General features: G+C 20.6%; 2 protein-coding genes across 7 annotated transcripts in view; both read left to right on the plus strand.

Moving 5' to 3' along the window:
• The window catches only part of LOC134836055 (serine/threonine-protein phosphatase 2B catalytic subunit 3-like), a 43,440-nt gene extending 32,369 nt beyond the window's left edge, over positions 1-11,071 (plus strand). For 3 of the 5 annotated variants that reach the window (XM_063851195.1, XM_063851196.1, XM_063851197.1), the window contains exons 9-15: positions 26-119; positions 1,012-1,137; positions 1,619-1,700; positions 3,167-3,208; positions 10,204-10,279; positions 10,338-10,435; positions 10,497-11,071. In XM_063851195.1, the coding sequence (XP_063707265.1) occupies positions 26-119; positions 1,012-1,137; positions 1,619-1,700; positions 3,167-3,208; positions 10,204-10,279; positions 10,338-10,435; positions 10,497-10,660 (682 nt within the window). In that variant the 3' untranslated portion in view covers positions 10,661-11,071. Of the gene's footprint in view, positions 1-25; positions 120-1,011; positions 1,138-1,618; positions 1,701-3,166; positions 3,209-10,194; positions 10,280-10,337; positions 10,436-10,496 lie in introns of all 5 variants that reach the window. The other 2 variants (XM_063851198.1, XM_063851199.1) reach the window with 2 other exon arrangements.
• LOC134835721 (transcriptional activator protein Pur-beta-A) overlaps positions 1-12,660 on the plus strand; it is a 356,196-nt gene that overhangs the window by 325,113 nt on the left and 18,423 nt on the right. The gene's annotated exons all lie outside the window — the stretch shown is intronic.

A 12,660-nucleotide genomic window follows, 5' to 3' on the forward strand; every position in this document is an offset into this window, starting at 1 on the left:
TTGTAAAAAAAATTTTTTTTTTCAGTTATCGCATGTATAGGAAAAGTCTAACCACTGGCTTTCCATCATTGATCACAATCTTCTCAGCCCCAAATTATCTAGATGTCTACAATAATAAGGTATGTTCATGAAAAATTTTATTTAAAATAAAAATAAAATTATTGTTTAATAAAAAAATTGTTTTCACATAAAAAAAAATATTAAATATGTATATAAAAAAAATATTATTTTAATTGAAATTTTTTATTTTCATTAAAAAATTTATTTTTTAAATAATTAAATTTAAATTTTTAATTAGTTTTTATTTAAATTAATTATTTTTTTATTTATTTAATTTTATTAAAAAATTATATCTTTCAATCAAGTAATCTTTAATAATTTTTTTAAAAAAATAATAATAAATTAACTATAAAAAAAATTATAAATCAAAATTAATTTTTAATATATTTTTTTAATTAAATAATATAAAAAAATTAAAAATATAAAAATTAATTAATAAAAAAATTATTTAAAATTAAAAAATTATAAAAAAATAATAAATTAACTTTAAAAATTATTAATTTTTGATTTTTTTTTATTAAAATTATAAATATTTTTAATTAAATTTAAATAATAATTAAATTTTTTAATAATTTTATAAAAAATAAATTAATTAATTAAAATTTTTAATTAAATCAGTTTTTATTTTTTAAAATTAAAATAAATTGATTAAAAAAAGTAATTTTAGATAATATTTTTTTTAAATTAAAAAAAATATTTTAATTATTTTATGTTTAATTAAATTAGTATGTAATTTTATTCAATAAATAAATTAAATATTTTATTTAGAACCTTTATAATTATTTTTGTTTAAAAAAGATTTAAAAAAAATAAAAACAAAATAATTTTAGATTTAATTTAATTTATTATTATGAATAATTTTTTTTTATTTAATTTAATTATCACTTTAATAATTTTTAATACATAAAATAATCTAAATATTTAACATATTTTTTTTAAATAAATTTTCAGGCTGCTGTTTTAAAATATGAAAACAACGTAATGAATATTAGACAATTTAATTGCTCACCACATCCTTATTGGCTTCCAAACTTTATGGATGTATTTACATGGTCATTGCCGTTTGTTGGTGAAAAGGTAAATTTTATTTAAACCTCTTTTTTGCATCTGTTTGTGACACTTAAAGTATCGCGGTGACTTGAAATTCAAAGAAAAATTTAGAAAAGCAAAACTTTACTCGACATCAGACATTTTATGGGCAATTTAATTAAATAATTAACTTATTAGACATTTATTGAACAAGTTGAGTACTTAAAAAGTTAAAATTGAAAAAAACACTTGAATGGAGACGACTTGTTGCTTCTTTGACCTGACATAAAAAATTGCCTTATTTTTGTTTTTTTTATTATGTTGTTACCAAGAAAAATACACATTAAATTATATTTTAATACAATTTCTTTATTAATATTATTATTATTTGTATTAAAATGAAACAACTGTCCCCATTATATTTTCTTCTATTTTTTTTCTGTATGGGACAAACAATATACCTAATAATAATAATATACAACATACTCAGCATGAAAATTATTTGTTTTTTTGCTTTATCTATTTTTAGGTCACTGAAATGCTTGTTAATGTGTTGAATATATGTTCAGACGATGAACTTATGAGTGAATCTGATGATACATTGGAAGAAGGTAATTTATTCTATTTATTTTTAATACAATATAAATTTTAATTTTCTTATCAATTCCCTCTTGAACTAAAAAAAATAGTAGATTCTCTCTCTTTATTTGTTATTTTTTTTTATTATATAAAAATGTCTCTTTGGTAGTTAAAAAATTTAATTTTCTTCCTTGAACTTTTATTTTTTTTTTAAATTCAAAACAAAGGATTTTATTTTACTACAGCGGAAAATTTTTCGCTGCTGGTCAAAAAAAAAACATTTTTTTATAATGAAACAAAAAACTATTTTTCTCATTTTGTGCATTCTCTTACATTTGCAATTATTTTGCATTTGTGGATGTTCAGCTGACGGTAAGAGATCGCTTCAAGCTACTTTTATTATCTACTTTATTATAAATAAATTACTTTTCTATATTTCGATAATAAATAATAATAACATGACGAAAATATACCAAGAGAGAATCATATATGCATATATAATGAAAAACTTTATTTAACGTAAAAAACGCGTCAAACTTAATTTAAAAGTTTTTTTTTGTATCATTTATCAAAGTTCATGATATTTTTCTATATATTTGTTCAATATATATATTTCAATAATATAATGATATTCTTGAGTTTCATCCCACCTACATTTTTATTAATGCATATTTTTATTCCAATTTTTGTATTTCTCTTTTTTAACGTATTCTATATATTATATATTTTAATATACATAATGCAATTTTCGGTACAAAACCTACAGAAAATAAAGAGCAATGTTCTTGATTATTATTATTGTATAACAAAATATATTTGCCTTGACAATAAAAATGCACAAAAAGTCGCTTTCAATTTTCTTCTTTCCACAATTTTTTTATATTTTTCCATTATTATTATTAAATATCTATTATAATATTGATAAAACTGTATAAAAAATATATATTTGCAATAAATTCCCGGACAAGTACGATGAAAAGTATACTCAAATAATAATAATAATAATAATAAATAATTGTTTAGTTAGAATTATTTTTTCAATTATAGTTTTTTCACAATCATTTCACCAATATTAGTTTTTATTACAAAAAAAAAATATATTCACGTTTAAGTTGCCAGACTATCATTCACGTATATGAATAAAGTCTAAAATTAATTTTTACTATTTAGCAAAAAAAAAATAAAAAAAAAATGGAATGTGACTTAATCCTAATAATTTATTTCTCTTTTTTTCTTCCTATTTATATATTTCTTCCCCTGGTAATTTTTTGGTTCAATTTCAAATGCACAATCCTACCTACTACTACTATAACTACTACTACTACTACTTTAAAAAAAAACAAACAATCAATCAATAAATAAATAAAACAAACGTTACTTTCTGCTATTGTTACTACTTTCCTGCCAAACACTACTCGTATGTAAAAAAAAAATATTTGCGAAAAAAATTATATAAAAAAATTTTAATTAAAATATATTAAATTAAAAAAAAATAAAGTAATTAAGAAAACAATAGTAATACAAGAACAGAATAAGACTGGTAAGTTTATCTGCCCGTTTAGAGAGCGTTTGCGTTGTTTTTTCAATGAGTTGAGTTTATTGGTTTTTTTTCTATTTTCCTTTTTTTTATTATTAAATAATATTTTAAATATTATAATATTAATAATAATACATTTTTTTCGTATTTCTCCTCTTCTTATATATTATTATTATATATTTATCTTTTTCTCTTCTAAATAAATACTTTTAGAAATTTTCTTCCTGTTATGATTATGTTAAATAAAATTTTTCGAGTAACTTTAAAAAATACATACATAATAATATATAATAATAATAATATTAATCACTTTTCAATTTTTTTTTTCGTGATTTGATTAACATGACATCTGTTTTAATTATGATTTTAATTACTTCCGATCTATCTGTCTATTATTTTTAATTGAAAAAAATAATTATGATGCAAAAAATGTGTCGTTGTGTTAATTTTACATGCAATCACACACTTGAATTAACGTTTATTATATATAATTATATTATTTGTTTTTTTTACAACTTTTTTTTTGTTCTATAATTTTTTATACTTTTTTCCAACAAATAGTACGCTTTCATTGTTCTTACTGTATTATAATAAAAATTTAATTAAAAAAAACGTATCAATCATATATAAAGTTATCATGTAAATTAGAATCGTTTTTCGTTCTTTTTTTGGAATTCAATTCATCGCATACAAAGTAGTATCATAAAAAAAAAATACATAATTGTCAATTTTTTGAATAAAAAAAAATAAACGTTGAATAAATATCAAAATTACGTCTCTAAACCAGGGCTCCAGTCGTCTACACTTATCATTATATATTTTTTTTTATTTTGTGTTTTTTTTTTGTTTAAAAAATTTATTTAAAAAAAAGTTTTTTCGTTTGCTATTTTTTTTTCTTATTTATCGTTCACTAACAAAAATAATTTTTATTTATTAAAAAAAAAACAATGAAATAAAATTCACGAGTTTTTGAATACATTAATAAATAAAATGAATATTAATAATGTTGATAACAATACATTTTTTGAATATTATTGCAAATATATAATAAATATACATATTTAAGAAAGTTACGTCCAAAAAATTTAACCTTTTAAAATTTCTTCCACACCTCCCTCTTTCCAACAAGCATATTTTGTATTATTTTAACATTCTTCGTACGAAATATTCCGAAAATTTAACAAAGCAAAAATTTTTTGTTCGCATTTTTGTTTTTTTTTTCTTTTAATATTTTTATTTGTGATTTTTCACCGCTTACGTTTTGATTTAATTTTTATCACCAATTAATATAAAATAAATAATAAAATCAAGGAAGACACTTTACTACTACCAACGTCCAATATTGAAAAGTAAATAATAATAAGAGTTTCGAAGTGAAATATGCATATATTTAATTGACTAATAATAATATTTTATATAAAAAAATATGTTAACAATTGCTTTTTTAGACTATTTTTACTACTATTATTTTCTCTCTTTTTTATATACATTTATTTTCTCTTCAATCAATCGATCAACCAACAATTGGGTGCGACTTATGCAAACTTAAACAAACAAAAATAAAAATAAAAACTTGCATAAAAATCCAAATCCAAACAATATATAAAAAATATTGCACCAAATCGTAAACGCAAAATAAAAACTATATAAAAAAATGCCATGTGGGGTAAGTAAAAGTTGATACACGCTATAAGAGAACTAAAATAATAAACAAACAAAACTTAAGCATTGCTGTGTTAATTGTCTTATAATTTAACCCATATCATATATAAATATATATTATATATAATTGTAATACATGTTAAATATACATACATAATATTATATATAAATGTTCATATATAGAAAGCAATTAAAATCCCGGTAAACGAAAAATAATAATAATAAAAAAGTGACAATTACTGGTTTTTATGTTGGTTACTGTACCGTACATTTTTTTCTTTTGCCACCGAACCATGCTAATTAATAATCGATAGTATACATTATTAATAAGTAACAGTAACCAACATATGAATGTGTATTTTGTCATAATAATATTATTATTATTTATTGTTTGGCTTGTTACATATATCATATATGCATAACATATACATTATTTAAATAAATAAATAAAAACCGACTCGCGGATATCAAAGTAGCAAGAACGTACATAATAATAATAAATAATAACATAAATAATAACAAAATAATAATAAATAAATATATAAATGGTAGTGTGTGTTATATTATATATGTATATAAATATATTATATTCTCACTTTGTACGTCTACCTTTTTTTAGTATCGTGCGTGTCAACTTCATTATATTTTTGTCCCCTTTTACCCCCTTTTTCTCTCCATATCCGTATAGTTGTGATACATGTACTTTATTTTTATTGTCATATGATTATTATTATTGTTTATAACTCTCTTTCTGTAAGTGTAATAGGACAATTTCAAAACACTTTAAATTAATGACTAAAATAAATGATAAAAAACTATTAGAATGCATGTCCTATACTCGTTTTCCCAAAATTACGTCGTTTTCACACATTTATATGTTTATTTTATTATAAATTATTTTTTATATTTATATATCATGAATGTTCTAACATATACAATCAAATGGGATTTGGTGCAATAAATGTTGTTCCTTTATCATATTTTTTTTTATAAATTCATTAAAAAATTATAAGGAAAAAATTATTAATTATACGCACGTTCGTCTTCATAAAATGTGAGTCCATTTTTCATTCACATCATAGATATAATAATAAAAATGATTAGAAAAAAATTTTATAATTGTCTTGAGATAGGTCTCTCGTCCCTTGTTCATTCCCAAGGTTTCATTTTTCAAGAGAGAAAGAGAAAAAAAAGTTGATACGACACCCTTTTTATTATAACTATACTTCTACTATTTTTTTATTATGTGTTTGGAACACGTATCATAATAATATTACAAAAGAAAGGTTTCTTTTTTTTGCTTCTTTGTACCTTTCTGCGTAACATACATCGAGCCTATTAATATTTCCTGGGTGGGGTCCGTCAGGGCATTCTATTTTATCAAATACAATTTTTTTTTGCGAAATAAACAAATTAAGATTTTTTTTATTTAAATATTAAAAAAATACATATATAAAACCGCTTTTTTTCTTCGAAATGCGGTAAAAAATGGAGACGCCCAGTACTTACAAAAAAAAAGAAAACAAAAAGTTTAGTCAATTCATCTAACATTCAGAGTAAAAAAAAAACAGTTTTACAAAAGGAACAATGTAACGATGCCTTGAATGATGCAGCTTTTTTTGTTAGTTTTCTTTGTGCTTTTGTTCGAAGAAGGAATAAATTTAATATAAATGTACAGAATAACATAAATAAACAAAAATGCACGAAAAAGGAAAAAAAAAGATACAAAAAATCACGAATCATGCTTTTGAAATGTTTACGTCTTGTTAGCTTTAATATATATTTAATTTTGCTTTCAGAATGAAATTTCAACGATTTTTTTAAAAAAAAGCATTTTCAATCATCATCAACATGCATTTTTATATATTGTGATTGTCAGTTTAAGTTCTATTCTAGCGGTGAGATTTGACGTTACAGAAGAAATTAATGGATCTGGAAAAATTTCAAAGAAAATTAAAATTTTTGCTCCTTGGGTATGCAATGAAACTTACACATCATTTTCTTAATTTTTAATGAATTTTTCTATATTAAATATAATTTTAACTGCATCAAAACCTTCTCTTAGTGAATTTTATCACAATACAAAAAAACCCGAAGAAATTCGAGAAGTAGTACTTAAGTTATTGCGTTACAAAGTTTGTATGGATTTCAATTTCATGAAAAGAAATAATCCATACATGTTTTGTAACGCTTTAACTCAAATTCTGATCTAAGAATCTCTTCAAGGTTTTTTGTAATGTGACAAGATAAACTAAGTGAAGGTTTTGGAACAAAATAATATCAATAATGTTTGGAAAAATTCGTGGAAAATTAAGAAAATGATAAGTAATGTTCATTGCATAACCAGTAGGGGCAAATTTTGTTTTTTCTTTGAAAATTAATACTTTTGATTGCATACTTTCGAGAGTTAATTTTTAAATTGAAAACGACGAGTAGGACGAAGTAAACAGGTCCGTTAATTTAAATACTAAAAACTCGTATGTTTATATAGAAAAATTTAATTTAAAAAAATTCCATAGAAACATACGAGATCTTTTGAATAATTTTTAAAAACAATCTGTGATGAAAAAAAATTAATTGAGTAAAATTTAAACTGACAGTTACAATAGTAGAAACAAGCTTTGCTTAAGTTACAAGCGTGTAACAAAAAAAAATTAAAATAAAATAAAAATCGTGCATTATCAATCAGTCGTCGTCGTCGCAGTTAATCGACTACAAATCATTCATAATAATTAATTTGTTGTTTATTAAGCCTCGTACCTCGTTTATAGGACAAAAAACGATAAAATTTGAAATTTTTATTATTATTATTAGTCTCTCTTGTTTTTCTTGCAAAGTAAATATTGTTTTTGATTATTATCATTATTTAAATTTTCTTCTACAACAACAACATCAACTAGAAAAAGACGACCAATGAATGTTGGATGTCCCCCTCATTCCACGCACACACCGTGTTTTCTTGACGTTTTTAAATGTTTATCTAGTGAAACTTCCCTTTCATTCATTCATTGATGTTTTCTATTTTCCTCTCCCTTTTTTTTCTTCTTCTCCGTAAACACACAACAAAGAGAACGAATAATAAATTCATTACACGACAAGTTCTCCTTTTTTGTGCGTAAAAACAGATAAAACATTGACAATTATGTAAAATAACACGACTTTTGCATAAATATATCATAAAAATATTAATTTTCCGAACGAGAAACTGACTGATAATAATTAATTGAAAAATTCATTTATTTTAATTGAATAAAAATTTGCGAAACTTGTTCTTTAAAAGCGCCAAAATACCGCAAAATTTAAAACATAAATTGTTTGCTTGTTACTATAGCGAAAAATATAAAATATATATAATTATTATCAATGCTTTAAAAGTCAACTCTGTCATTGTTTTTTCCCATAAACAAATACACTCACACACGAACATGAAATTTTAATGCTTCATTCATTTTCTGAACATGTTGACAACCTATACCAACTGTTAGAATAGAAATGCTTACTTTTATCATACATGCTAAATAAAATAAAAATTATATATAATGATACGAATGAGTTGACAATATATATATAATGATATAAAGAAAAACAAAATATATGAATATTGGATTAAAAAAAAAAATAAAATGTAAATGTAGTAGTGTCACCCGCCGTCAACACCGATATTCCTTTGCTTTTTCCTATATTTTTTCATTTTTATTTTATAATTCCCGCATGTTATGTTTGTTGTTTAATGTTATTTTTCTGTTTATCACTAACAACACGCTTATTACTTCTTATCTCTATTACTTCTTCAAAAATACAAAAAAAAAATAGAAAAAAAGTTTTGCTATGGCAGATGATATAACTTTTATAGCTTAATGCATATTGAAAATTATTTAAAAAAAATGTTAATAATAAATTAAAAATTTCAATTTAAAAAATATATTTTTATAATTATTAATTATATTATCAATAATTAGTAAAAAAAATAATAAAATTATTATTTAAATAAAAAAAAAATTATTTAGAATTAATTAAACATTTTTTTTATATTAACTTAAAAAATATATATTATTAATTTAATTAAAATATTTGTTAAATAATATATTTTTTAAAGTTTAAAAATTTATTCATAAAAAAAATATTAATTTTTAAAATTAATTTGTTTAAAAAAATAAATTTAAAAAATATATTAAATATTTATCTTAAATGTATTAAATAACAAATATTTCAATTTAATGAATAATTTCAAATAAATTTTTTAATCGAATAAAACTTATTTAAAATTAATATCAAAACAAGGTTATATATATAAAAAAAAAATATTAATTAATTCAAAATTATTTTTTTTATCAAAATATTAATTTTCATTATTTTTTTTATTAATTATATCATCAGCAACATTAGTAAAAAAAAATTAATAAAATTATTATTTTAATAAAAAAAATAATTTAAATTAATTAATTATATCATCAGCAACATTAGTAAAAAAAAATTAATGAAATTATTATTTTAATAAAAAAAAATAATTTAAATTAATTAATTAAATAATTAACTTTAAAATAATAATTAAATATTCAATTAAAATTTTTTAAATAAAAATATTCTAACTCAATTTATAATTTAAAAGAAAATGTTTGAAAAAAAAAAATTTTTTATTTAATTCAAACTAAGTTAAATAATACGAAAAAAAAATATTAATAAATTTAAATTAATTTTTTCTTTAAAATAATAATTTTTATTTTTTTTTATTGATAATATAATTAATATTAATTATTATGAATAAAAATATATACCTATTAATTAATTATTATTATTGCTAAAACAAAAAAAAAAAAAAAAAAAATTAAGATGTAAATTTTTATCATCTACATTCCCATCCACCAAACAAATTAACGCCTGGTTGGTTAGCCATTATTCCCATTATATAGTTATTGTGGGACATGTTATATATTTCTGTAGAAATGTCTATTATAATCATTAGTTTTGGTGGTTTATTTTATTATTATATGTTTTGAAAAAATATGATTCACGTGCACTAAATGGAGTTTTCCCTGGAAATATCGACAGCCAAATGTCAATTAAAATTGTTTTCCCATTTATTGCCGCAAAAATTTAGATGCCTTTATTAGATACTAAGTACTTAGTAACCTTCTGTGGATACATGTATAAAAAAATAGTGCATAAAATAGTAAACAAATACTCTCTGTTATAGTCTATATAGCATAAAATAATAATAATAATTATAATCATAGTGGTTTTTATTGTTTCTCCTGCTGTTTTGTTGTTAATTTTGTCGATGAAATCACTAATGATCTTTAATTTTCCTCTATTTTTGCGTTAATCAGGAAATGCAGCCAATTTGCGAAAGGAAGTTATTCGAAACAAGATTCGTGCAATTGGAAAAATGGCTCGTGTATTCTCTGTACTAAGGTAAAAATCAATTTTTTATTGTAAAAATACAAAATTTTTATATATTTTAACATTTCAGAGAGGAATCCGAATCTGTACTTCAGCTCAAAGGTCTTACACCGACAGGCGCGTTACCTTTGGGTGCATTATCCGGTGGCAAATCCTCACTTAAGAATGGTAAAAATAAAAATTTCCTCATTATTCAACAAAAAAAATTAATAAAAAAATACAATTTTAGCATTACAAGGTTTCTCACCGAATCACAAAATTACGTCATTTGCCGAAGCAAAGGGCTTGGATGCAATTAATGAACGTATGCCACCAAGAAATGATGCACCGCCCACACCGAGTGACGACAAGTCGCCAAGTACACCGACCGCTGGCGACAAAAAAGCATCATGAATGAATAATAATAATAATGAACATAACAATAGAAACAGCAACTGTTAAAAAAAAACAAAAAAAAAATGTGTGAAAAAAATTATAAAAAAAAATTATTATTATTATTATTACAGAAAATGCAGCAGCATCAGTGAAAAAAAAATTAAATATAAAAAAAAAATTAAAAAAAACAAGAGATTTAACAAAAAAAAAAATATTATCAAAAAAAAAATATAACTTAAAAAAATTTTCATCTTCTTATAAATAACATTTAAAAAAAATAATAATAATACCTCCTCATTAATTGAAAAAAAAATAATAATTAAAAAAAAGTTCATTTATTCACACATATAATTAATTAATTAAAAATATATATATCGAGAGTTACTTTTATTTTAGCTTATTTTACATGTACCTTATATCATTATTTACTATTTATTTTCAAATTTTATGTATCTGATTAATTTTCTTTATTAAATTTTAGGAAAAACGAAAAAAAAATGTTATAATCAAAAATCACGTCATTTATTTAATATCATTTAAAATTATTATTATCATTACTTTTATTGATTAATTGTAATTAAATTTCGATGATTGTGTAATAAAATTTAAGGAAAATGTTAACGAGCACTTTTTTTCTCAAAAAAAAAAAAAAAATAAATATAAAAATCGGCTAGTTAAACTTAATTCAAATATATTATTATTATTATTATCATAAAATTATAAAAAAAGTGATGGATAATTACAAAAAAGGTGAAAATTGGAAAAAAAATCAAAATATTTTTTGTTTAATAAATTTTTATATTATATACGTTTTTTTCTAATACATTAAAGAGAATACAAAGAAATAAACATAAAAAATAATCATTATTATGTGTGTCAAAAATGCTTTTCATTTTAAGTGTCGTGCAATAAGAAGTTAAAAAAATATATATTATATGAAAAAAAAACATGATTAAAGTTAAAGATATAAATAGCTCACCGTATACAGATTTTTTGCACATATAACTTGTAAGCTGGTCGCTGGTCGGTCAAACAATTTTTTTCTTTTTTATCTCAGTGTTTGTTGTTCACCGAAATTTTTACTTATTTCGATGTTTCTTCAAAAATATACAATTAATAAATAAATAATTACCGCGAGACCAGAGCCATATATAATTTGATGTGCAATAAAAAAAATATCGAGTCATGCTAAAATTGCTAACTTGCACACATTTTCATCTTTATCAAAAACACACACATACGTTTCTTTGTATCGACGACGATGATTCTCAACATGAAAAGAAAATATAAGACAAAATGCCTTCACTATCGTCTTTTTTTTAAGTTTTTTCTTTGTTTTCAAATTTTACCATAATATAATAATAATGAATATTATATTATTAATGAATCTAGCATACTTAAAATTATACTTAATAACATATAGAAGAATTGAAAAATAATGTTTAAGATTAAAAAAAAAACTAATAATAATATTAAAAAAATGAATATTGTCATAAAATGTAAGTTTAATCATATATAAGGAGTTTTCGGTGATTGTTTTTATTATTTTGTTTGTTAAAATTCAAGCCATTTTTTACTTAATTATTATTTAAGTTATTTTTTTTTTGTTCGGGATGAAATTATAATTATTTTTTTTTCTATATCTTACAAAGGATCTCGAATTGAATCTTAAAATCGCCGTAAAATGAATATTTTCTTACATCATACAATACACATACAAAATGTTTGCCATCATATTAATTATTAGTCATTTAAAGTCAGAAAATTGAATCTTTAATAATATTTTTTCATAAATTGTTATTTCATTTATATATAAATTTTATTTCGTATGATTGATTTTGTTTGTTATAACATATAATTATTATTATTATCATTATTATATAATAAAAATAGATCATATTAAAAAAAATATTATAAATTTATAAAAAAAAATATAAATATTGAATATAATATCCTACCTAAAAATTATAATAATAATTCTTTTATATAGTTTCAAGTTTATTATTATTTCTATATTT

The sequence above is a fragment of the Culicoides brevitarsis genome, chromosome 3 (genome assembly GCF_036172545.1).
Source record: "Culicoides brevitarsis isolate CSIRO-B50_1 chromosome 3, AGI_CSIRO_Cbre_v1, whole genome shotgun sequence".
NCBI lineage: Eukaryota > Metazoa > Arthropoda > Insecta > Diptera > Ceratopogonidae > Culicoides > Culicoides brevitarsis.